The 27,459-nt window shown below is 34.7% G+C and overlaps 1 protein-coding gene across 1 annotated transcript; it reads right to left on the reverse strand.

The window, feature by feature from the left end:
• Nucleotides 1-17,824: 17,824 nt before the first annotated feature.
• LOC149553082 (uncharacterized) lies at nucleotides 17,825-20,328 on the reverse strand. Its single transcript, XM_089788594.1, has 3 exons — nucleotides 19,083-20,328; nucleotides 18,560-18,680; nucleotides 17,825-18,207 (listed from the first exon to the last, which is right to left on the reverse strand). The coding sequence occupies exons 1-3, from the start codon at nucleotides 19,966-19,968 to the stop codon at nucleotides 18,114-18,116; spliced, it is 1,101 nt and encodes a 366-aa protein (XP_089644720.1). The 5' UTR covers nucleotides 19,969-20,328; the 3' UTR covers nucleotides 17,825-18,113.
• Nucleotides 20,329-27,459: the final 7,131 nt, after the last annotated feature.

Below are 27,459 nucleotides of genomic sequence, written 5' to 3' on the forward strand. Positions count from 1 at the left end.
GGTGGTGCCATCAATTGGATGAGCAAGCGACAACCTGTGGTTGCTTTGATCATTACAGAAGCTGAGTACATTGCTGCTATTCATGCTTGTAAGGAAGCCATTTGGCTTAAGAGATTGTGTTCTGATGTTGGTGTTGATGCAAAATAGATTACTATTTGGTGTGATAGTCAGAGTGCTATTTTCCTTGCAAAGAATCCAACTTTCCATGCTAGAACGAAGCACATTGATGTGTAGTATCACTTTGTGAGAGATATGGTGGAAGATGGAAAGGAAAATTTAGAAAAGATAGATACCGTGAAGAATGTTGCAGATGCATTAACGAAACCAGTGGGCACTAAGAAGTTCAGATGGTGTTCGGAGTCTATGGGCCTTTCGGCCTATAGCGGTTAGTTCCTGTTATGTTCCTGTTGCTCTTACAAGGTGTTCGACAAGTGGGAGAATGTTAGGAATAAGGTGTCTCAACCTTGTATAATTCCTATTCTTATTATTTGTTTTGTAAAATGTATTTCTTGCAAATAATGTTGATGTGTCGACATCTTGAATTGTGTGTAAGGAGATCATGACTAAAACGGTTATGATGGATTCCTATGACACATAAGAGCTATGTTAGGAAGATTAAATGATAGGTGAAGACATGTGGCAACTAAGATATTTGAGTACTGTACACTCTACCCCAATAGTGGGGTTTGGGTCATCACCCTGAAAATTTTTTTGGGGTTCCTATTTTCTCAGAGAATGGTAAAACCCTAATACGGTTTACCTTTTGGGAGTAGCCCTAAAGTGAAGCGCATGTTATAAGCATTTTTAGGGTTACGAAGAGATGCGATGCGAAAAGGGTGTATTGTTGGTACTGCGAGTAGCTACTGGAGTCTTCGGTTGTTGATGTTGAACTTGCATTGCAAGTGTATTGTAACATCGTGTTGAAGATAATACATTGTGCAAGTTCTAAAGGGGTGGGGTTGTTTTACATAAAGGTTTTTCCCCACCGGGAAATCCTTGTGTTATGTGTTCCTTTCTCTGTCTTAACAAAAGATTTTAACTTGATTTGAAATAAATTCTCCTCATTTATCTAATCTTAAGCATTTTATATTCAAACTCGATTCATTCTCTACTCTAATTTTGAATAACTTGAATTTCTCAAAAGCTTCATATTTCTCTCTAAGAAATACTACCCACGTCATCCTTATAAAATCATCAATGAAAAGCATAAAGTATCTTTCACCATAAAATTGCTTGGTTCTTGTAGGAACACTCAGATCAGTATGCACAATCTCCAACTTGATTAAAGTTGTAAACATCTTGCTTGGAAATGAAACATTCTTCTATTTTACCATTACACATTTCTTGCAAATAATGTTAGATGGTTTCACGATCTTAGAAAACTCTCTCATTGAATGTATTGTACTAACCTTCATAATTTTATCAAAGTTAATGTTATAAAGTTTCTTATACCATAACCAACTGTCATCAACCTTAGTAATTGGACATGTCATCTCAATAGGATTTAATTGAAAATCATTGCCTCTTGTCCTTGTACTTTTTCCAATCAATTTACCATCTTTTTATTTGATTATACAAGTATTCTATATGAATTACAAAAAATATCTAATGCAGGAGCATCCTAGGTGTACAATCTTGCATTAACCAAAAATATTTCATTTCAATTGTTTGAATAAGGGTCTTCTTAATGAAGAATTATTGTCTGTGGAGGCTTGCTACTTAGTAAGTCAGTTATATGAGCTTGGAATGTCCTAATTTCATAGGTGGAGGTTCATCTAAGTCATATCAGCCTGCTAGTTGAGGTGTAATGCCATATCATAAGTATCAATAAAGTTATTGTGGATTTTTAGTGCAAAAAAATTGGGATCAACTTTGAAAGCCTAAATGTGCCCAGATGAGGCCCAAAAACTTGATGGATGGGTGCTTGCGCAAATCCAAACCTATAGATCAAAAGTTGAGGATTCCAAAAAGGGGTTATAATAGAAAATCGGAGAAACGATTTAAAAGTTATGGCCTTTCAAAGTTGTGTAAGGAAACTAGGCAATAAAGAATATAACTGTTTCCACATAACCCATAATAGATCTAAAATAAACACGGAATTAAAATCCACATGCAAGAGAATAGATGACATACCACAAGATTGTGACACAAGATATACCTTGGGAAACCCTCATTGAGGGAAAAACCCAGCCTCCAAAAGCATCCATCACCATATATTATTTAGCAAAAAATACTATTACCATACAACCATGGAAGCCTTCATGGCCATAGCCACAACCGAGCAAACTATGTGAACAAGCATGAATCCACACATCCCATGCCATGCTTTCAACCTTCACAAATGCTCCCTTGGCTACCCTGTCAAGCCTTGTCCCGCTTGACTCTTGCCTTTTGTCTTCTCCTTGTCACTCTTACTCTCTACAACAACTACCTTGTGGTTTCTTATATAGTAGCAAGTCCCACAAAACCACTAAGTGGTATTACATAAACCATGTGCTAAAACCATGTGCTACCTAACCCATTGACCCCACATTTAATATTGGGCATTTAATTCTTTTCTCCAATATTAAATAATTACATGAAATATTTTCACAATGTTACAATACAACTCATCAAGAATATTCTATGAGAATATTTACATATTGCACGTCCATCTAGGTACAACATTACATAATAAAAAATAAAATAATAAAATAACAGTGTTATGCAATGTGTGCAACACCCATTATCTCAACAATCTCCCACTTGTTGTATACATTGCATAGGGTCAATCTGTAGCCACATAAATGAATAAGGGAACAATCCCTCCCAGCACATCCACCATCATGGATCAAAATACACCAAGTGCTCCATCCTGGTACCCGCGACAAAATCAAAGTATCCAACACCTCGACCATGAATGATCTCACCTCCTATTATGCCACTCCCACTAGACATACATAGAAGCCATCCATAGAGAAAGCAACCCAACCTGTCACATTAGAAGATCATAAAATCTTGTACCAACTAAAATTTCAAGCACAAATAACCTGATCCAAAGGTAATCACATGTATCTGTAGTTGTCAAAATATCCATAGCTGAAATAGCACCCACAACAAGTGCCAAACCCATCCAACTATCCATACCTCAAAGGTATAACAAGTGAATCTCATATCACCAACATATCCAATCTACAACCTGCAATCACAAGCCTTAAGAGCAATACTTGCCACATATATACCAAGAAGCTCCCACTACAAAAGATAATGTCAAATCTATAACCAATCCTCTCACAACATCTCAAAGAAGTGAATCCATGTAGTATCAAGGACATCCACAATACATAAACTGATATCCTGCAAGAACAACTCTCATAAAAAGTCTCCAATAGTCTTCCAAATTCTCCACAACCAACAAAGGAAAGAGAAAGAAATAACCATGTCATCTCTCACATGACATGCATGAGCACAAACCAGTGATCACAATCTCCAACCAATCTCAAATCCAATGTAGGCAAAACTAAACATTCAAGAAGATAACCAAGACCAGAGAAACCATGTAAATCATAACCTGTATCATGTCCTTCTACACACACCTCTATATGTAAACTATGCAAGTATGATCTCCTCCTTTAAACCCCAACAAGAAGCCTCAACAACACCCAAACCATACCATATAGCTAATCATGGATGTAAGCCTCTCACAAGAAGATCAAACTCAATAAACCATTCCTAAACCAAGGAATAACCATTCCTAATCCAAAGAAAATGCCCAATATAAAACCATCTCCCAAAATCAACCAGCATAATAACATATGCACATGGAGATAACCAATGCTAAACCATCTCTCAAATGAACCCTCGAGAACTAACTCATGTACCATAGCTCAAGATCCATATCCATGAAAGACAAGTATAAATATAATGCACTTGAGAAAAACAATGGGCTATACCTCTCAAGTAGCAAACCACCGAGTAGACCAAGAGTGGGGAATGAGAATGCTCATCAAGATACCCAAGTCTCTAACCAAGACTCATCTAAGAATAATCTCCTCTCAAGTCCATATCAGGTGACTGTCCCTCGAACTTCCTGCTGAAACCATCAACCGTCCCAACAAATACTTCTCTAATCCAAGAGAAATCAACATCACCACCGTCTCTAAGTATCCATGAGCACCTATAACCAATCAATCCATGCTAACTCCAAATGAAACATAGCAATATCATGAAGTATCCAGCTTATGATCAGTGTACTCAATACCAAGAAACTAAACCAAGATCAATGTCAAAGTTCCAACCATGGCCTCAGGAACATAAACATGACAACATGATCTTACCATCTCAACTAAAGAGATAACATGCTCCACATGAACATATCATAACATGTCACAACTCTAAACGCGTATCAAGAGTATACCATGACATAATAATGAAACCATCCTCATACCAAGTATAACATGTCAAATAAAAGCATAAACCACACCTTTGCCAAGAACCCTGTGAGTCCTCAAGATGCAACCATCTCTATACACCATGAAGAAAACCATCTCCACATACCAGGAAGAACCATCTCCATACACCATGAAGATAACCAAGAACTCCATGAGTCCTCAAGATCTAACCATCTTCATACACCATGAAGATAACAAGTGCACCATACAAATGTCAAAGACACTTCTGCAGCAATAGGATCTAAGACAAACCTCCAACATCTGCAAACACTCAATAAATATATCAATGCCAACAACTTCCACTCAATTGTGGTACCAAGTCACCTATGGCATTATAAAATCCATCCTCTCCAAACCAAGAAGATATAAACCAAACTAGGAACTAATCCTGCACTGTCACCCCATCACTGTCACAAGCTCCCACTAAACGATGTATCCAAGCTATCCATGACATAATGATGGAAAACCCATCCTTTAAGTATGAGAATCAACCAAGGCATCAAACCATTAAAGAACTCAAAGTGCACATCATGAGCTCGTCAAAAGAAACCAAATAACCATGATCCTCAACCAAGAAGATATACCACCATAACTGAATCAGAAATCCAAGCTAATGAACATCAAGGATGTACCTATATATCCAATCATGTCATGCCAAAATCCATGACACCATGATCACATCCATGAACTGAGCATTTGGCTCTCAATATGTCTAACCTGTCAGCATAGTCAACCACAATCCTCTACCATGACTATACCTGGTAACAACATCTCATCCCTTCTACATGAAGATAAAAGTAAATCATGTGACTTAGGGCATAGACAACCCAAATCCAAGCCACCAATCTGAATATGCATCAATAATGAAAGATCAGTGGGCAAAGACAACCCATAACCAAGCTATAAATGCAACCTATAAGTATAGACCGCTTACAACACTGCACAACTTGTAGACCCAACAAGTCATCATGCATATCCAAACCAAACACTGATAACCATATCATCATGAGACCAATCTGAAATATGAACTGAGTATACAATGACATCAAATTTTAAATCTTCCAATGCCATAAACTCACAATGTTACCATAGTCAAACTATACCTATAAACTGTTTAGATCAATATATCAACAAATAAATCATGCCAAACTTGCACCAAATCTAAACCAATGTGTAGAGCTCTCCAAGAGCTTTCGTTGACTACTCGAAGTCCAAAATCTGACTCCGTATGCCCAAGTTATGCCCTAATTCGTGCTCAAAATAAGTTACATCTTCATTTAGGGCTCTTAAAACTTTACAAAATATCAAAATCATACAACAAAACCTACATCATGTTGTAGTGCTCTGAATTAGCTTTTCAATGCCTATAAGAACTCTAAAATCCGATATTGTGAGAGAAAGTTATGGCCATTTTACTAAGATAGTCTTTTTACCATTTTCACTGTGATTTTTCATTTTTAATTTTTTTTTTTTCAGTGACGAAAATTCTGACGGGATTAAATTTGATGGCCATCATGGGCTGAAACTAAAAAAATCTTTCATTTCCTCTAAACATGACCAAACTAGGGCATATTATATATCAAATTTTATGGAAATGTTGACCCGGATCCAATGGTGAGGTCTTTTTTTTTACCCAAGAGGTCATTTATGCAAGCTACCCCCCAAAACCCTCATTTAAATGAAACATCCGAAAAAATCCTTTTCTCTAACAATTTCACATGCCCAAATCTTTTAACATCCCATCATAATAGCAAATCCAAAACCCTTAGATCTGCAATAAATCATTCATATATCTTGCCCTTTTTTTTTATCCTCTCATGCATTCCCATGGATTCAATCTAGGGTTACAATAATAAAACCATAGCTCTAATACCACTTGTACGGAACAATAAAGAATATAACCATTTCCACATAACCCATAATAGATCTAAAATAAACACAAAATTAAAATCCACATGCAAGAGAATAGATGACATACCCACAAGATTGTGACACAAGATATACCCTGGGAAACCCTCATTGAGGGAAAAACTCAGCCTCCAAAAGCATCCATCACCATATATTATTCAGCAAAAAATACCATTGTCATACAACCATGGAAGCCTTCATGGCCATAGCCACAACCGAGCAAACTATGTGAACAAGCATGAATCCACACATCCCATGCCATGCTTTCAACCTTCACAAATGCTCCCTTGGCTAACCTGTCAAGCCTTGTCCCACTCGACTCTTGCCTTTTGTCTTCTCCTTGTCACTCTTACTCTCTACAACAACTACCCTTGTGGTTGCTTATATAGTAGCAACTCCCACAAAACCACTAAGTGGTATTACATAAACCATGTGCTACTTAACCCACTGACCCCACATTTAATATTGGGCATTTAATTCTTTTCCCCAATATTAAATAATTACATGAAATATTTTCACAATGTTACAATACAACTCATCAAGAATATTCCATGGAAATCTTTACATGTTGCACGTCCATCTAGGTACAACATTACATAATAAAAAATAAAATAATAAAATAACAATATTATGCAATGTGTGCAACACCCATTATCTCAACAAGTTGGGCCAACCAAAAATTCTAAAATAATTGTCAAAGGTGTATTTGGCCAACTCTATATATGTATTATTAGGGTCTTTCAGCCCTAGGTATTAAGTTTGAGTGTCTAGTACCTTCCTAGGAGGCATAAAATTGCCTATTAAAGAAACATGCATAGGTTCTTTAAGACAGCTCTAGGTGATAGTTTGTAGCTTTCTCTTGCAGATTACTATAACGAAGGCGCCCATGTGGGTTAGCATATTGTAATTTTGAATTTTGTAATTCTGCATTTGCATCGATAATAAGAAGCCCATATTTTCTCACAAATTTGTTGTTATTTCTTTTTCCATGTTATGTGTTTAAGGTATTAAAGGGAGCACCCTTCATCAAGTGGTATTAGAGTGTCCCTTCTTCAATGGTATCTAAGTTTATTTCATTAGTGGTATCAATACCTTCATTAAGTGGTATCAAAGCATCCCTTCATCAGTGGTATCAAAGAAGGAGTTCTTGAGTGTGTAGATAGATTTCCAAACATGAGGCAGTTTGCACCAAGACCTTGGATTGGGTGAAAAATTTTAAGTTCCTGATTTTGTAAATAGATCGCCGACTGTGAGGCAATTTGCATTAGGTGCTTGTGTTGTATGACATTTGTCTTATGAAGATTTGATTATGGAGAAGAGAAAGAATAAGATAACTTATGTGATTGGATAGATTCTAAGGATTCCTAAACTTAAGGGATTTAGAAAGAGAATGCAAGAAGAAATATTTTTGGATTTGTAGAAATGGATGAATGAGTTTGAAGTAGAGTTGCAAAGGAGAAGCTTTCTTCATCGGAAAAGAGACATTGACAATTCTTTGGATGCAAAAAAGAAAGAAGATCCAATGTAGTATCATGCATGCAATACAAAAGGATAGCAAGAGGATAAAGATGAAAAGATTTGTGAACCTAAAGTTGAAGAAGATGATTTAAAGACTGCAATATTGAAGATCAAACATGTCAAGTGGTTACATACCTTGTTGAAGATGTGAAAAAGGTAAATTTCTATGAATTATGAGATGTTGTATTTGAGATGAATTTGAAACGTAATAATGATGGTTTACATGAGAATCTTGTTAGTGATGTGTGGTATGCAAATAAATATTGGTATGGTGTTGTTAAGTTTATTACAGGTGTGTTTATTTCAACAAGATTAGAGGAGGATGAGAGTTATTCTTGGATAGAGTTCATTGTGGTGGAGTATTTTCAGTAGCAGACACGTGTTCCAACTACATGTTGGAAAATAATGAAGAAGGAAATATATCGACATTGAATAATTGTTCCAGCAAGTGTTGGAAGAGAAGAAAAGAAATGTCAGTAGTGGCTACTTCATTTTGTGAATACATATTCACAAAAAATTTCTTACCATGGGTGTCTGATGCAAGAGCATCTTGCATCATAAAATAAAAGGGGGTGTGCTAATATATATAACTGGAGGAGAGAGAAAGTGACAAATTTGGAGGAAAATTAATTTAAAAAATGAAAAAATAGAGAAAAAGGCTTTTTCATTTACCAAGGTGCATGTCAAGCATAAAAAGAAAATTGTTGTCATTTCATTTATCAAGGTGTGAAGGTGGGATCTTGAGTGTTTAAGGAAAGTTCCTTAAATCATGTATTTAATATTTGTTGTGATCCACATAGACAATGTAATTTTCTAATTGGCCACATTGTGGTGTTTAGTTATACTTGGGTGGGAATTTAATATTTGTTGTAAGGTAGTTGTATTTACCTTTTATCCCACATTGGTTGTGTTTTTCATATCTTGGGTGGTAAGTGCCTGTATAAGAAAGGCTTATGAGTATATGTAATCAAGATTTTGAGGTGAAGGATCTTAGTGGTAAGATCTTACTTAGTGGGAGCTCTTGTGGTAGAAGCTTTGGAGGTGAAGGATCCTAGTGTGAAAGCTCTTTGATTGTAAGCTCTTCTTGTGTAGAAGATCTTGGTGAGAAAGCTACTTGGAAGCTCTTAGTGCGAAAGCTCTCTTATATTGTAAGAAGTTGGAGTTGTCTCATGTTGGAGAATTTGTAAGGATTTTCAAGTATAATAAAAGTGTGCTTTGTGAAGCATTTTGTCTTTTCTTTTTCTACATATTATTGTGTTTATTATTATGAGTTGGTAAGAGTGGTGTGGCCCTTCGTCAATATCTCTTATCCACAATTTGTCCAACACTCAAAAGGTCAAGTTTCAATCCATCAACAAAATAGACATCCTCAATGTTAGTTTTCCCATCAAGAGCAATAGTTCATTTTCCTTTAATAGGACATGGTGTATTGTTTCCAACTCTAACTACTCCATCATAACTATTAAATTAAAAAAAATTATTCATATTCCCTATCATGTGATGAGAGCATCCACTATCTATAGTCTATATTAGACTTGTTCTTCTCTACATGTGACACTAATGTCTTTTCTTCTTTTACTTTCTTTTCAAGTCTTTCTTCCTTGATAGAAACAAATCAAAGTACATCACTTTCTAGTAAATCTATCTTTTTAAAATAATATTCATCAGCAAAGAAGCAATCTTTTGCAATATTTGACTTGTAGATCTTCCAAGTTTTTGTCTTCTTTATCCTCTTAGGACATTCATATGAAAAATGACAAAAATCTTTGCAAGTCCAACAAGAAAAAGCTTTCATACCTTTAGGTTCCCTCTTCATGATTAATGCAAGTCTTTCATCAATCTTATTTTCTTCTTCTTTCTTAGTTTCCCACTCTTTAGCTTAATCTCTACTTGTTCTCACAATCATGGTTAATGCATTTTTGCCTTTCCTTACACTAAACACAATCTTTGTCTTGGTTATTCCTTATTTTTGTTTCAATCTCTTTTCAAATGTGTGCAACATCCTAAATAGTGTTTCTTTTTAAAGTTAGGTGTAATAGGAATAATATCTTTAATAGTCTATACCTTATTCTCATAAGCAAGTGGCAAATATTTTAGAATCTTCCACACAACATCATCTTCAGTGACAACTCCATCACAACTCTTAAATTATGCAACAATATTAGATATCCTAGAAAAATAAACTCTTACTGATTCATCTTCCTAAATCTTAGTACTATAAAACATGTCTTTCCAAATTTGAAGTTAAGTTTTTATTTTGCAAATAAATCACCTTCAAAAATACTTTGTAACTTACTGAAAATTACATGTGAAAGTTATAAGCTTCTTACCTCAATATATTTTGATTCTAAAAGAGCTGACAATAATGCTTATCTTGTGTGTGTGTGTGTGTGTGTGTGTGTGTGTGTGTGTGTGTGTGTGTGTGTGTGTGTGTGTGTGTGTGTGTGTGTGTGTGTGTGTGTGTGTGTGTGTGTGTGTGTGTGTGTGTGTGTGTGTGTGTGTGTGTGTGTGTGTGTGTGAATAGATCTTTCTCCTCTTGTGTACATGAATTGAGCTTTGTTTCATCAACCACTATCTTGCTTTCTATTGTGATCAATGAGTAATCAACTCCCATACATAGAAAATGAGTCTTCACTCCTTCCAACTTTCATAGTTCTCTCCGTTAAATTTCATAATTTCTTTCCTAAATGCAGCCATGGATCTTCTTAAGTTGTTAAACTTTCTCTTCAAGGACTTGATTCTCTAATACCAATTGTTAGATAGAAAAGTACACCAAAAAAACTTTTGTGGGGGGGGGGGGGGGGGGCACGATGCTGAATCAGTTGTGTGCTTTTTACAACTTTTATAAACTTTATCAAATCTGAAATATATAATCAATAGATGCAACAACCACAACAACCATGCAAACCAACAAAAAGATATGTTAACTAGGGAACCCTTGACCATATAGAAAACCCCAGTGGGAATGATGCCCACACGATGATGTAATAATCTAAAAGTTACTTGCAAAAGGATGTGACCATTTTAGGAGTCAAATAAATACAATCGACCCTGTATATGAGTCCCTATTAGGAGACTTTGAATCCCTACAAGAAGATTCTGACCCTATTAAGAGCTTCTTTAACCCTGTTAGGAACTGATAGGAAGTTAATTGAACCCATTGTCCAAATTGCTTTAGAAATGTCTTCACATAACAATTCTTAGGATAACATAACCAAGGCTGAACTTACTAATACAAAAAAGTATCTTTCCAATACAATTCCTTTGATGTTCTCAACACATATTCTTCATCATCCTTTTCTCTAATCTCATCAAATTCACATCCATGGTTTGCATACAATAATGTTCATACATTACAACACATATGATGACTTAGAACCAAGGAAAACATGTTTCCTTTATACCAAGTTCTAAAATAACTAATTGAGTCAGCCTTGAGGCTTCCCTAATGTACAATGTAAATATGAGACCTCATTAAAATATTACATTGCATGTTACATTACAAATACAACTTTCTGAAATGATATAACCAATAGTCGGCCTCTAGAGAATAAACCACATGTTATCCTTCACAAATCTTCACAGAATGATCAATTGATTATTCCATTTCTAATATATCATTATGAATATGTCTTCAACCAAAATATGATCCCAGTGAACAAAATTTAACCTCACCAAATAGACACAACTCAAATAAGAAAACTTTGTTCTCTACACACTGGCTTGCAACCAGTCATTTGAAAATATGTCATAACTAACTCCAATATTCATAACTATTTCCATGAACATATATCCATCATAACCACATATCCCTAAGTGTGATTCTAATTTTGTAGAACATAACTCTACAACTGTTAACCACATTGAACAAAACTCTTATTGTAGCTTTGAGTGTTCTAGCCAAAAAGCTAATATGTTAACATCAATGACAAGCCAAGTCATAAATGTAACAAATAAGAACTCAATCATCTCTTCAAACATGCCCAAAGACCCCCAAAAAAATACTCTTCAACATTCATGCTAACATATACACCATGAAAAAGGTTCATATTAGACAACAAACAGGTAAAACACCTTATGAACTTTGGTTTGGTCATACACCTATGATTAAATATTTCAATTTTTTTGTAAGAAAATGTTATATCAAAAGAGAAGCTGAAATAGGAATATTTGATCCTAGAAGTGATGAAAGAATATTTCTTGGGTATTCAACTAAAATTAAGGCGTATAGATGTTATGACTTGAGACTAAAGAAAGTTGTTGAAAGTGCAAATGTCAAAATTGATAAAAGAGAGAAGTTTTGAATATGATTCAAATCAAGCAAGTGTAAATCAAAGATCAATACAAATTCATAATGCATAACATGAATTATAATTTGAGATTAATGATGGAATTCAAGTAAAAATTGAAGAACCTATTGAAAAACAAAGAACACCTAAGTATTTGAAAGAAATCATCTCGGTGATCAGATTATTTGTGATTAAAGTAGAGGAGTATTAATAAGAAGAAAGTGAGAGGTGAAATTTGTTTGATTTAACATATTGAACCTATGAATACTGACAAAGCATGCAAAGATGAATATTATGAAGGAAGAGCTTAAGAAGTTTGAGAAGACTAATACATGGGAATTAGTCCCTAGGTCTAAAGATAAGAATATTATAGGAACAAAATGGATATTCAAGAACAAAATGGATGCAAGGAAAAGTGATAAGGAACAAAACTAGATTGGTATGTAAAGGATATTCACAACAAGGAGTTGTAGACTTTGAAGAATTATTTTACATAGTAGAAAGATTGAAAGTAATAAGATTATTTTTGGCTTATGCATCTAACAAAAATTTCAAACTGTATTAGATGGATGATAAGTTATCTTTCTTGAATGAAGAACTTGAAGAAGTCTACATTGAGTGATATGATGGATTTCTTTTGATAGAGAAAGAAGACATGGTATGCAAATAAATAAAGCATTATATGGATTAAAGTAAGCACCTAAAGATTGGTATGTGGGGTTGGACAAAATTTTGTTAAGTTTGGGATATAAGAAATGTAATATATACAATAGTATGTACTTTAGAATAAATTTAGATGGTTTACTGATGATTGAGGTATATGTAGATGATATCATTTTTTGAGGAAATGTTAAGGTAAGCAATAAGTTTTGTGATCAGATGAAAAGTGAATTTGAGATGTCTATGATTGGTTAAATAAGTACTTTTTGGAATTGCAAATAACAAAAACAAAAGATGGTATCTTTATATCTCAAACCAAATATCTTAAAGAGCTATTAGCAAGATTTGGCTTGGGAAATTATAAACCATTTGGAATACCTATGGTTATAGGATGCAAGTTGACTAATAATGATGATTCATCTAGAACTATGAAAATAGATTGATCATTGGTGGTTTAAAATATCTAACTCATACATGGCTTAATATTGCTAGTGCAATTGAATTGTAGTAAGGTGATGCAATGGAACCAGTAGTGGGTTTAGAAACAGGGTTCCAAGAATCCTCTTCACTGAAGGAGTGATACAAATGGTGTCTTTTCAAGCCAAAATACCCCAAACGCTTATCAAAAATGTTCAACAAGGTGGATGAGGTTATCACAACCCAAAACTACTCCTAGGAAATCCCAATCACAAGGAAAACCTATCAAAAAACAACTAACCACTAGTTTCTCTTAAGGGCATTAAAAAGACTTATTTTGACACAAAACTCGCCAAACACGAACGAGAACTAGGGGTGACCCTAAATCATGTACATGGTCTATTTAGGTCCTAAGAAACATGAATCAAGCATTAGATTTAAACTATGCAACATTTCTTTAATAGTTGCTTTACAAATCTAAGATAAGGCTTGTAGCCCTTCCAAAACTGAAAACTTGATTTAACTCCAGCAATCTCCACACAAGCCAAGGATTGAATCATAGATTCAAATGATCCAAAATTGAGAGTGATGCAAGTAGGACTTGAAATCTTGTTTGGGGTAACTAGGCAATTAGGCCTCCAATAACAAAGGAAGTACCAAAAATCTTGATCAAAACTCAAGTTCAATAATTGTAAAATGAGGGGGCTTACATGAAATGATCACAAATAAAATCCCAGGCCTTGGAACCATCCCTGTCTCGAGTTATGGAAGATGCTGCTACAAATTCCCAACATGCACATGGATCTTACATGCCTAGGGCATCAAGTTTCTCTCTATTGTCTAGCTCTTTTTTCTTGAAACCAAAAGAATCATATAATAAATTGTTCTAACTTGGATTCCACCTAGGTCCATTAAATTTCCATGGTTGAATCTTGAGTTATAAGAGAAAATAGATGAAACCCTAGGTATAGATGCAAAACTAGAATAGTAATCAGTAAATTGGGGATATTGAGAGTTATACAATGGATTAGAAACTCATTCCAAGTGCAAATGAAAGGTTAATCACCAAGCTATCCAACCATGTCATAATTTTGTATGTGTGTGTCAGTAGGCATCTGTACAACTTGCTACAACATCAAATTTGGTAGAAAACTTAGTATATTTTATTGATTCAAGGAAAAATTACACATTGTATGCCTACCACCCACTTGAAAGGGATATGTAGAACTTACCAATAGTTATAACAACCATTTTAAATAGATATGACTATTGGGGATTCATGATACAACTTTTACATAAAGTTGCTAAAAGTTGCTTGACAACTTTTTAGCAACTTTTGCATTTTCAGTGCAACTTTTGCTCCTAACAACTAAAGTTGGTTTTAACTGATCCAACATGGATAAGAACATGTAAAAACATGAAAGACTAATATATCTTAACATTCTAGGCTATTTGACACCTTTGACCATAGTTGACCAAGGGCTTATAGTGCGCCAATCTTGGAACTAGGTCTCACAAGTGGGTCAAAATGAATAGCTATAATTCCTAACTAATCCTAAGGATTTAGAAGGATTCAAGAGAGTCTTGACATTGCATTTTATGGCATTTATTAGGGTGCCCCTGCACCATAAGGTATTAAGAAGATCCTAAGAAAACACATCTTGTAATAGTAAAAAGGATATTCATAGTTTTGAAGAGAACATTGGAATATGATTTGTGGTATGTCTTAGGATTTAAAGAGACGAAAATAAAAATTACATGCAAATATATCCAATATTAGAAAATAATAATGTACACAAAAGAGAACACGAGGCATAAATATTTAACATGGTTTGCCCAATCCCTAGACTACATCCACCAAATAGTGAGAAATATTTTTATTATCCAGTTATTACAACCTAATTACAATCTATAATCCCTTACAACTCAATACCACCATAAGAAGCTATTATCACATCACATACTTATGAAATCCCTAACCCTAAGCCATTTTATACAAGATTTTGTTGCTTTAGGGAAATAGTTAGTTACAACATGTCGACCCAAAAATTGTTGATAAAATAGGCCCAATTTTTTTTACATGTCATTGTTGTATAACATGTGATATATTTTACTGGTAGTTGATTGTGTTGAGAAAGTGTGTTATTTATCATAGTAAAATGCAATATCTCTATTGTAACGTGTAGGAAACATATTGTATTAATTATAATAATGCTTATGAAGGCGTGTATGCCTTGGCATGGACTTATGCAATTAAATATACATTGGGGGAAACTCTAATAGGTCGACCTAATTAATTATTTGTGAGGGGTATAAAGGAAAGTTATTTTCCTTGGTTGGGAATGATCATGTGTTCTATTTATGTGATTAGCTAATGCAGATGCAAGATTATATGTTGGATGATTAAGGTGAGCTTCAAAGAAACTATTTTGACAAGTTACAAATCAATTAGTTCATGATATTAGATATGTTATCTTGAAAGATTTTCTTTCACATTTGTTGGCGCATTTAGGAAGTAGGTCAATTTGTTTCCTTTCAACCTTTAACAAGGTTGGAACCTTCTGACAAGGATTCAAAGTCTCCAAAGGCCATGTATTCTCTAACAAGGACAAATGTGCTAAATGTATTGCATTCGACTCCTTATAGGGTCACATCCTTTCACAAGGAAGTTATATATTAGTACATTGTCTTGTGCTTAGTATCCCCACTAGGTTTTTTTCCTTCTAATCAATGGTTTCCCTAGTTAACAAATCATTGTATTATGGTATACGAATTTTTATTCTTGTGCATTGTTGTTTTATTTATTGAAGATCAGATGTATAAGTTTGGTTTTAATTATATTTGATCACAACTAATTCACACCCCACCTAGTTGTGTGTGGACTTTACTTCTTAATAAAGTCTACTACTTATATCTAGAATCTTGTGAAAAAAATATTATCATTTGATTGTGATTAATGTGGTCAAACATACACTTTAAAAAAAAATCTTTTTCCTAAAATTTTTATAATATTGCATTGGAATCAAGAATTTTCAACTATTAGATTAAATTTTTTTCATAAAAGGGATAGTAAGGAACTACATTCAATTTCCGAAAAATATCTTCTTAGTATTTTTTACATAAGGTTGATAATATGTTTAACTTTTTACGTACCTTGATTTTCTAATATTTCTTTCTCAGTTAAGGTCACAGCTAGGTATACCATGATCCTACACATACTCCTATGCTCTATATCTTGATTGCAACTTTTGCGCTTTGCAATCTCCTTTGTTTTTCTATATTTTTCTTATTATAGAAGCTTCTTTAAGAACCATTTCATTAGGTACCCTTTTGTCTCTTAATCTTGGCCATTTGTTCAAACCTTAAACTTCTGATCCAATCTCCTTAAGCATTTCACAATTCTTGATATCTCAATATGATTTATCTTGACCACGTCAACCTTCAATTGGATTTCCTTGTTGATCACTTAGAACAATCAAAATATATTACTTTCCCAATGCACAACTTTAGTATTACCTTGCATTGATCAAACAATCCAACTAACCTCACCTTAACATCTCATAACATGCTTGAATAAAAAGTCATCCAATAGGATCACACATGTTAAACCTTTCAATAATCTCAAGTTTTCTGCTTGTCTTCATGTGTTCTTCCTATGCTTAACATTTGGAATAGTTCAAACTATTTACACCAATCACCCAATTAGGATGTGGTCGTATCTATGCAATGGGATAATCATTTGGATTCTACACATGTGGTCACATCTCTTGATTCCTCTTCTACCTCGACCATTGTGAAGGTGCTCTAAATACTATTGGTTGCTTTGTAGTCAGCGATCATATATTTATTCATTGATTATATCCTATTTTTGTAATACCTTCACCTATCATGTTTTGTTTTCCACCAATCATAGTTGCCACCATCAATGACAACCATATATCTTCATTATGTTTTGCACCAATCTTATGTTATAATGCCAACATCAATGACAACATGAATAACATCATCTTCACATTGTAAAAATTTGTTGGACTCTTTTAGTTGGAAATGGATTGCCACAAGAAAACATTTCAATTTATAGGCATTTTTTTTGTTACAGAAATTTAAAAACCTAACTATTAGATCACTAAGCCCCTCTCTTGAACTAACAAATTCAAAGTATACTCTAAATTTATAACTGTTATCACTAATAGTAATGTTCTTTGCATTTAACATTATAATTAGATTATTAATAAATATGATAGTGCCATTATGCCACCTCTCAATATCTATTTAATAAATGTCCCACCTCTCGCTCTCATTTCTCTAAGACGGTTTAAAACTTGTATATACTGCTTGTTTTGTAATAGAACGTCACACAATTGTATGTATTTGTGCCTTTAAAAAGGTTATTTAAAAATACCACAAATATATAAATAAATGATCTTTGGATCCAATTATGATATCAATTTCACTTTTTCACAACACATCGTATATCTGTTATGGAAAGAGTTGAATCTTCTTCCAATTGTAAAGTTCGAATTGAAATTTCTTAAAAACAAAATTCTGGGTTACTATAAATAATTGGAGTGAAATTGTTTTACACTCCTGTGAACAAAAGAATAGATAAAGGGTTTAAACAGTTCTTTTTATTATTACATGCAGTCTGTTATAAGTATAGTTTGTTTTAGCTTCACCTAAGAAGGTGGCTTATTCTGCAGCTTTATCAACGCAGTAGGTAGCCGACTGAACAGCTATTATCCAGTTTTATTCCAGAGTGCACATTATTTACATCAGTTTATTTATCCCTAGTGTAGGTACTCAGGCGTTATATATGGGGACAATAGTAAACCTTATAGAACCAATCAGGTGTCTTTACCAGTACAAAGATGAACAAAGATTTGGAAATAATTCATGACTCTCGATCTGATTCCCTTGACCTGAATCCAGCTTTATCCATTGGATACTCAACACTGTATAGATTACCAGAAGCTTCTCCTTGTTTCCTGCAAGTGGCTCATGATTTCATCAAAAAAAGTTGAACTACATATCAAATATGTTTCCAATTCAGAGACAACTTTCTAAGGAAGGATTAGTTTTATGTGTTTCTCAGAGGATGCTGAATTGTGCAAAAAGTAACAATTCATGTATCATGCCAATGGAGGTCTACACATCCAATTGTTGAACTAATTCAGGAGCAACAATCAAAGTTAGCTAAATCTGGATCTACAAATGATCAGAAAAATCTTGATAGCAATATCATAATTTGACTTGTAAAATAATATCTACTACTTATCAACCAAGAAAATCTCAATTGGACACCAATCATAAAGAGTAGAGTCCAGAGATGATACTTACACTGGATGCAGAGGTCCATCATTGATGACATGGTTAACATACTTATATACAGAGAATGTACTTTTTTGTACTGCTGCTTCTGGTGGCATTTTAACACTACCATTCCCTTGTGAAAACACACCTACAGAAAATTGTAGAAGCAAATGTCAAAATTCATCTCTACAGATGAAACAATCAATAAAAAAAACTCTTATAAATAGAATCTCTGATCTAAAAGGCAAGAGCCTCTAATATGAGTTTCTTATATAGGAAGTCTTAGATTCAAGTCTACTCGAACTTAACACATTATAATAATTAATTTACAAAAATAATAATAAAAAGCAGGATCTCTGATCTAGAAGGCAAGAGCCTTTAATATGAATTTCTTATATAAGAAGTCTTAGATTCAAGTCTACTCGAACTTAACACATTATAATAATTAATTTACAAAAATAATAATAAAAAGCAGGATCCCTGATGTAAACAGATAAGACCAACTCTACACCTTAATACAATGCTCAAGTAAGAGTAGCAAGAACAGTACCTTGAAAAACGAGTACAAAGCACAAGCACAGAGTGAAAGCAAGAGCCCAAGCACTCAAGTTGGATGATTTAGGTTTTGCAATCTGCTTTTCTTTCAGATGGGTAATTCGTTCCAATTTGGCTCTCCTTAACATAGCCCTCATAAGATCCTCCTGAGAAGGATCAATGGTTTCCTTTGGTGGTCTGGGAGGCCTTGGGGGCCTAGGAGGCTTTTTGTTACTGTGTTTAATGTGACGGCCGCCATTTTCATTCAACTTTGTAGCTCTCTGATTTTCTCCATTCTTGCATTTTGATTTCGGAATTGCAACCTTGGACTCGGGGTTCTCTGCCGCAAGCTTACCCATATCTAAATTTGTATTACTGCATAATGTGGGTTGAATTCTTTTGGCCTCATCAATCGATTCATCAAAGCTCTTGCCACAATCTCCCGCCATTAATCTATCAAAGGCGTTCCCAAAGAATTTCCTTGCAGAACCCCAAAAAGTTCCACGCCCACCCCCACCCCCACCATACATTTCCCTACCAGCTTCTAGATCAGGTCCCTGATCCTTCTTCCCAACCAGATCCATGGCGTCATCATCCTTGCAGTGAATCACGACGCTTGAATCTGACAATTTTAGGCACCCAAATTTGAAACCCACAGTATTATTTACAGAATCTGATTTCGCCCCATCCTTCTCACCAGGGCAAAAACTTCTCAAATTCTCTTGTGGTTGTGCGCCAATTTTAGACCCCCAATCACCTGAATTGCCACAATTAAGCCTCGCCGGCCCATCTGTCTTACATTCTGCAATGATTGGATCATAAACTTGGTGATGGCTATTCAGATGACCGTATTGCAGGTATTTTATTTGCTCTGGAAGAGGAATAGTTTCCGACTTGGCCATCTAAATAAAGGCATATGATATTTTATTACGAACGAAAATTATGCATTCAGCCAACATACAAAGAAAGCAGCAGGAGACCCGAAAATCAAGTAAATGCAATAAAAACTATAAGGGCGGGATCACAAACAGGTGGGCATGAGCAGATTGGCCAAAAATATGGTAAAAAATCACTGATAAAAGCCAATTTGGAGATTTCCAGACATAGCAACGAGTGTAACGCTTCTGTGGAGCAGACAAAAGGGGAAAGACCACGTTAAAAATGAGGAAGGAGAGAATAATGATGAATCAATCAAGTCCAATTGATTTCACGGGTCACCGACACACAGGAGATGAGGGCTCTGTCCGTATTGAAATAACCCTGACCCACATATTCATTGTTCTCATTTTTTAATGGTTTTTTTCCCTCTACTTTTAGGTGGGGTCATGAGGTAAGATCTTTTGCTGCTTCCTTTTTTTTTATTAAACAAATTCAGCAGAAAGTTGGTACTCTCCTACCCTGGAAATTCCAATTTAAAAAAATAAATTTCAGAAGATTTCGTATTCAGGCTTTTACCTCTAAACCATGTTCCATAGTTGTTTTACGTAAGGACTGTTTGGCCGCTGAAATAGGAATTGAAAATTAGAATCTGTTTTGTATTTTTCATTTGGTGTGCCTAATCAGAAGTGGGAATAGGAATATCAAATTCCCATTTTACCCCAAAACGAGCATATGTCTATTCCCCAAAAAACTTGTTATTGAAATAGGCTATTCCTATTCTTTTTAATCCAACTTTTCCAAATTGTATGCATTTTCAAATCCTTGGGTCATATTGCTCACATAAAGGCATAGTCATCTAGTCAAACGAATAGAATGTTAATGTTTGGTAGCTTCAACTCGGGATATTCATTTGTTATTATACTAATTAAACATGAATAGACATGCCCCTTCCTTTTCCCATCCAATATAAGAGAGATTGACGCACTTGGAACACATATCGAGAAGGTAGTGTCATTACATATGCAAGAGATCCTCCTAAAATAACATGGTATTAAAGCTTAATTGTAGATGTAAATCAAATGAAGAATATAAGAAAGGGATTGTACTCTGCATAAGAAGAGAGTGCCACTGAAGAAATACCAATTAGGAAATAACAACATATTATATATTGACTGAAAGAGAATCAAATACATATAAGATTGCTTTTATAATAATCACGGCAAGAAAATGTGATAGTTGAAATTGCACAAATACGTCTTTGGGAGCTCGCTTACTACTAGAAAATATCATGTCGACACAAAGGTCTTTGAAGTTGAATGGTTCTCTCTACCAAAATGGTTATTAGTTGAAACAAGCAAGGAGATCAAGATAGGCTTGAGGGGTTGGATACTCATGAGGCTCCAATGTTATCTGAATTTGAGCATTTAAGGCACCAATTAGAACAACCTAACAATCACAAATAGGCAATAAAAATAATAACTAGAGTTTATTGTAGATGATTTGACAGTTACAAAGATCTTATTGCCATGTAGTCAAGGATGATGGCGAGACTTTAAAGATTGTAGTGCAATTTTATGTTCTACATGAAGAACATCACGATGCCCGACAAGAAACATTTCACCCCCCACATTTATTAAGTGGATGATGAGACTCCCTCCCACATATAGTGGAGATTGCGCATAGACTCTCTAGCTTACACTGGGCTTTCTGCATAGATAAGTAATAGACCATGATAAATCAGGGAAAAAATAATACTTGTCAGTATGCAAAGACCTCAAATTAAATATCACATTCTCTAAAATTACTATAAGAAAAGTAGTAGTATTGGAAATGATAAGGACCCATGAAAGTATGGGTTCCATTTATAGTATGTATTTAGCCACCGAAGGAAGATGGAGATTGAGATTCAAAGGGAGCCTAACCTTTCATTAGAGGAAACCTTGAAAGAGAGGGAATAGAAAGAGGATATGATTCAGTTAACCTTAGTTGATCTCGGTCATATTGATTTAGAGGGAGTAAACCATGTTGTGATGGATTCTCCTATGATCAATAAATTATAGCAGTCAAGAAGACTATGACTCATAAATATTATTCATGACTATTTGGGCCTACCCCTCTATAAATCATGAGGAAGTGACAACTTCCAAATGATTATCACTTGTATTTGTAGAAGTTATTGAAAGGTGGCGATCTTACAATAACTTAATTTTCTATTATGATGGATATCTTATGATGTCTATGCAAATTATGATAGATTATGGTGGATGTTTATATGGTACACATTATGAGAATGCGTGCACATATCTCATAAACATTTTTGAATATTTGGTGAATGTTATGCAAATTGATGTTCAGGAGGCCATTACACAAAGTACTTGGTGAATCAAATGAGTTCACACTCAAGAGGCCATTACTCATAGTACTTGGTGAATATCTTACAACTCAACATTCAAGAGGCCATTGCTCAAAGAGTATGTGGTGAATGTCAAATGAGTTGACATTCAAGAGGTTATTACTCCCAACATATAATATTACATTGAGGTAATATACGGTCATGTGTTTATCCTCCCTAACTAAGAGGGAGCGTTGATGTGTGGTAGCTTCAGTTGGATAAACTATGAGACTAAAGTTCGTACACACACATACACACACATACATATATGAGATATACATTTGCTATTATACTAATTAAATATGAATAGACATGTCCCTTCATGGGACATGTCTATCTATTTCTCATCCAATATAAGAGAGCTTGCTACACTTGGAACACACATACCGAGAATGTAATGCCCTCCCCAAAGATTCTTGGAATAAGGATAAATAAAATTCAAGATATATATATTTTTAAAACAAGTATGGATGCATACGACAATCAACATAGAGGATCAATAAGATCACAATAGAAGACTTAATCAACAATCTCGACATCCAACGAATCTCCAAACACCACAACCAAATTGACATGGTCAAACAAAAATTGAAATCCAAAGATGAAAAGAGAACATAAAATATCCAATCTGTCAAAGCATGGAAATACAAGCAACTCAAAAGGGTCCTCAGATCACCAAATTGTGTTCCTCAAAAGATAATGGAGATACCCCATGTTTTCTGCATGAGAAAATACAACTCACAGTCTTGCACGAGGAAATGGCTAGGCCATACAAGAAACTACCCTCTCACACGAAGAACTGCTTGGCCCAGCAACCAAAACCACCACATTAATGTTGAGGCTTGTGCGAGGAAGTACAAGGAGCCATGCGAAGAAATGCAAGGCCCCACATGAAACTTCAAACTCTCGCTCGAGAGAGTACAATCTCACACGAGGATTCGCAACAAAAATCAAGTAAAACACAAGATGATGAAGGAGCATCCTGGGTTGCCTTGTTATCATGCTCATTTTTGTTCATTCTACAAGTTGGTGCTAAGTTACTATAGCACTCAGTTGGTGCTGAGTTACTATAGCACTCAATTAGTGCCGAGTTACTGCAGCACTCAGTTGGTGTCGAGTTACTATAGCAAGCTAGTGTTGACCAAGTGTTCCTTCATATGCCGAGTTACCAATGTATGTCAAGTGACTCTTCATGTGCCAAGTGACCCTTCAAGTGTTGAGTTTTTTTGCTTATGCTGAGTGTTAGCATTTGGACATGATTTTTACGAGCTGACTTGCGAGATTTATTTTGATCATGACATTTATGTTAAGATCTTTTCTTGGGATATGTCCAGACTTTTGTTGGGTCGGCCTTCCTCTTATGTAATGTTCTAGAATGATCTGTAAGCCATTTTGGCAAGTATATATATAGTGTTTAGGCTTAGAGTTAGGCAAGTTTGGAAGAGGATTGCAGAGCAGAACTGAAAAGTGCAAATTTGTTGTTGGATCTTTGAATGTGAATGTATTTGTATTTGGTCATAACATAGAAGGCCTTACAGTTGAGCATGTATGAAGATATTTTGATGAACCAATAAAAGTATTTCACTCTTCTTCCTCCTTTGGTTGTTGTTCTTTGTGTTTGCTTCTATTGTGTTAACTCTTGCAGGGTGCTTTGGATAGCTGGGTGAGCCTTTGGCCCTAGTTTTCCCTATCCCTCCTTGCATCAGGTGGTATCAAATCTTGAGGTTCATCCTTGTGAGAGTGGATCGTGTAGAACCCTGATTCAAATTTGGTTGTAGGGTGGAAGATCTATGGATTTTACCTATAATTTGTAGAGGGTTACAATCTTGCAAGAACCTAACTTGTAAAGATGGCTCATAGTAGAGGAAATACTAATAATGCCATATTAGATCAGTTGAGACAAATTGTAGCTAGATTAGATGTTGTGGAGACAACCCAGAGGAGAGGAGCACATCTTGATGATGTAAGTGATGATGAAGCAGCAACACCAAACCATAATCTAGAACTTGAAGAAGATCAAGATGAGGAAAGATTGTTGCGAGTGTTGTCTAAGGAAAATTCAAAGCATGTTGTAGAAGTTGTTCCTTATGATGGAAAATTGGATACCAATGTTGTGTTGGATTGGATCTTAGATATGGAGAAGTTCTTTGAGTATGAAAACACTCCTGATAATAGAAATGTGAAGATTGTAGTCACTAAGTTGAAAGGTCATGCATCACTATGGTGGGAACATTTGCAAACTGATAGACAAAGGAGAGGAAAGGAGAAGATCAGAACTTGGCCAAAGATGGTGAACAAGGTAAAGAACAAATTCCTTCCTGTTGATTATCAAGTTAGCTTGTTGAGAAAGATGCAAAATTTGAAACAAAAGTACATGACTGTGAAAGTGTATACCGAGGAATTCTATAGATTGGACATTGGATCTGGACATGTGGATGATGATGTTGAGAAAATTGCAAGGTACATAAATGGATTGAGATTTGGAATTAAAGATAAAATAAGTTTTGTGATGTTGGAAAGTGTTGAAGAAGCATACCAATATGCCTTGAAAGCTGAGGAGATCTTAGCAAAGAAGCATGAACAAAGACAAAGAGGTAGAGGTGGTAGATTCTAGAGAGGCAGAGGTAGATCTTATGGTGAAGGTGGTAGATCTAAAAGTTTTGTGCAGGAAAAAGGCAAATCAGAATGGAAGAATGATGACAAAGGCAAGACCGAATGGAAAAGTGGTAATTCTTACTGAGGAGGTACTAATTCTTACCAAGGAAGAGGTAATTCTTATTCTAGAGGTGGATTTCATGGTAACTGTTTCATATGTGGTAAAGAGGGACATAGATCTTTTGAATGTAGATCATCCAAAAGTGAGCAAGGTAACACAAATGTTGTGATTTAAGGAGATGACGAGGGTTCACCAAGTGGACCTAAGGCTAAAGAAAATTTGATGGTGAGAAGAACCTTATGTAATAAAGGAAGTGATGAGGAACTTGTTTTAAGGAGAAGTCTTTTCAAGACAAGATGTAAGATGGCTGAAAAATGCTACAAAGTGATCATTGATAGTGGAAATTCTACAAATTTGGCATCAAAAGAGCTGGTTATAAAGTTGCAGTTGTAGAAGTTGAAGCATCCTCAACCCTATCATGTTTCATGGATCAAAGATGAGCATAAGATATTGGTGAGCAATGCCTTGTGAAGTTCAAGATTGGACATTACTTTGATGAAGTTTTGTGTGATATTATGCCTAAGGATTGTTGTCATATTCTTTTGGGTAGACCTTGGCAATATGATAGATATGCCATGCATGATGGAAGATTGAATCAAGATACTCTTTGGGTGAATGGGAAGAAGAAAATATTGTTTCTTTTGATTGAAAGTCTAGATGAGGTCAGTTGCACTAGAATAAAAGTTTGCATGGTTAATGGAAAGCAATTTGAAAAGGAAGTGAAGAAGAATCAAGTCTATTTTGCCATAGTTCTTAGAGAACTGAGTGTTAGTAGTAATGACCGAGCAATAGAAGTTGGTACTGACCGAGTCACAGTAGATAGTGATAGTTGAGTACCAGTAGAAATTATAGAATTGCTGAGTATAAGGATATTGTTTTTGAGGATATTCCTAATGGTTTACCACCAATAAGAAGCATAAGTCATTGTATGGATCTAATTCCTAGAGCTAGTTTTCTAAACAAGACATCATATAGATTGACACCTACAAAGAATGAAGAACTTAATAGACAAGTGCATGAGTTGTTGTAGAAAGGTTTGATCAGAGAAAGCTTGAGTCCATATGTTGTACCTACTATATTAGCACCTAAAAAGGATGGAGAATGAATAATGTGTACTAATTCCAAAGCTATTAACAAGATAACATTGAAATATAGGTTTTCTATGCCAAGGATGGATGGCATAATGGATTGTTTGAGTGGAACAAAGTATTTTACCAAGATTGTTTTGAAGAGTGACTATCATCATATCAGAATTAGAGAAGGTGATGAATGGAAAACTTCTTTCAAGACAAAATATGGTTTATATGAATGGTTGGTTATACCTTTTGGTTTGACTAATGCATCTAGTACTTTCATGAGGTTGATGAATAAAGTTCTGAAGAGATTTTTGGGTAAGTTTGTGATTGTTTATTTGGATGATATTCTGATATTCAATAAGACTAAGGAAGAACATCTTGAGCATATTAGACAAGTATTGTAGAGGTTGAAAGAGGAAAAGTTGTTGATCAATCTGAAAAGGTGTTCTTTTATGCAAGAGTAGATTATGTATTTGGGATTTGTTATTTCTGTTGATGGATTGAAGATGGATACTAACAAGGTTAAAGCAATTTTGGAATGGTCTACACCTAAGAATGTGGGCGAGGTAAGATCATTTCATGGTTTGGTTAGTTTTTATAGAAAGTTTATAAAAAAAATCAATTCTGTTTGTAATGCTATGAGTGAAACAATGAGGGGAGATAAAAAGGAGTTCAAGTGGACACATGGAGCTGATAAGAGTTTTGAGACTTTGAAAAAAAAGGTTGCTAAATTATCTGTATTGGCTTTTCTTGTTTTCAATAAAGTATTTTAAGCTGAATGTGATGCAAGTGGTAATGCAATAGGAGTTGTATTAAGTCAAGAAGGTAAGCCTATTGCTTTATTTAGTGAGAAATTGAATGCTACTAAAAGGAATTATTCTGTGTATGATAAAGAGTTTTATGCTATTGTTCAAGCATTGAAGAAGTAGAGACATTTTATTCCTAAGGAGTTTGTGTTGTATAATGATCATAAAGCTTTACAATACTTGGGAAGTCAACATAAATTAAATTAGAGACATATGAAGGGGGTTGAGTACTTTTAGAGTTTCACATTTGTTATCAAGCATAAGAGTGGAGTTATCAACAAAGATTCTGATGCATTGAGTAGAAGATGTTCTTTGTTGACTGAAATGAAAGTTGAAGTTCTTGGTTTTGATGAAATGAAAGAGTTGTATGATGTTGATCCTAATTTTTATAAGGCGTGTAGAGAGTGCAAAGCACCAAATCTAATAGATCACACAAGTAAGTATGATGACTATTTCATTCAAGAAGGTATGTTGTTCAAAGGCATTCAGTTCTATATTCCTAGAAGTTCTATGAGGTTGAATCT

Source organism: Cupressus sempervirens, chromosome 6 (assembly GCF_028749045.1).
Source record: "Cupressus sempervirens isolate cs-2001-9-10 chromosome 6, ASM2874904v1, whole genome shotgun sequence".
NCBI lineage: Eukaryota > Viridiplantae > Streptophyta > Pinopsida > Cupressales > Cupressaceae > Cupressus > Cupressus sempervirens.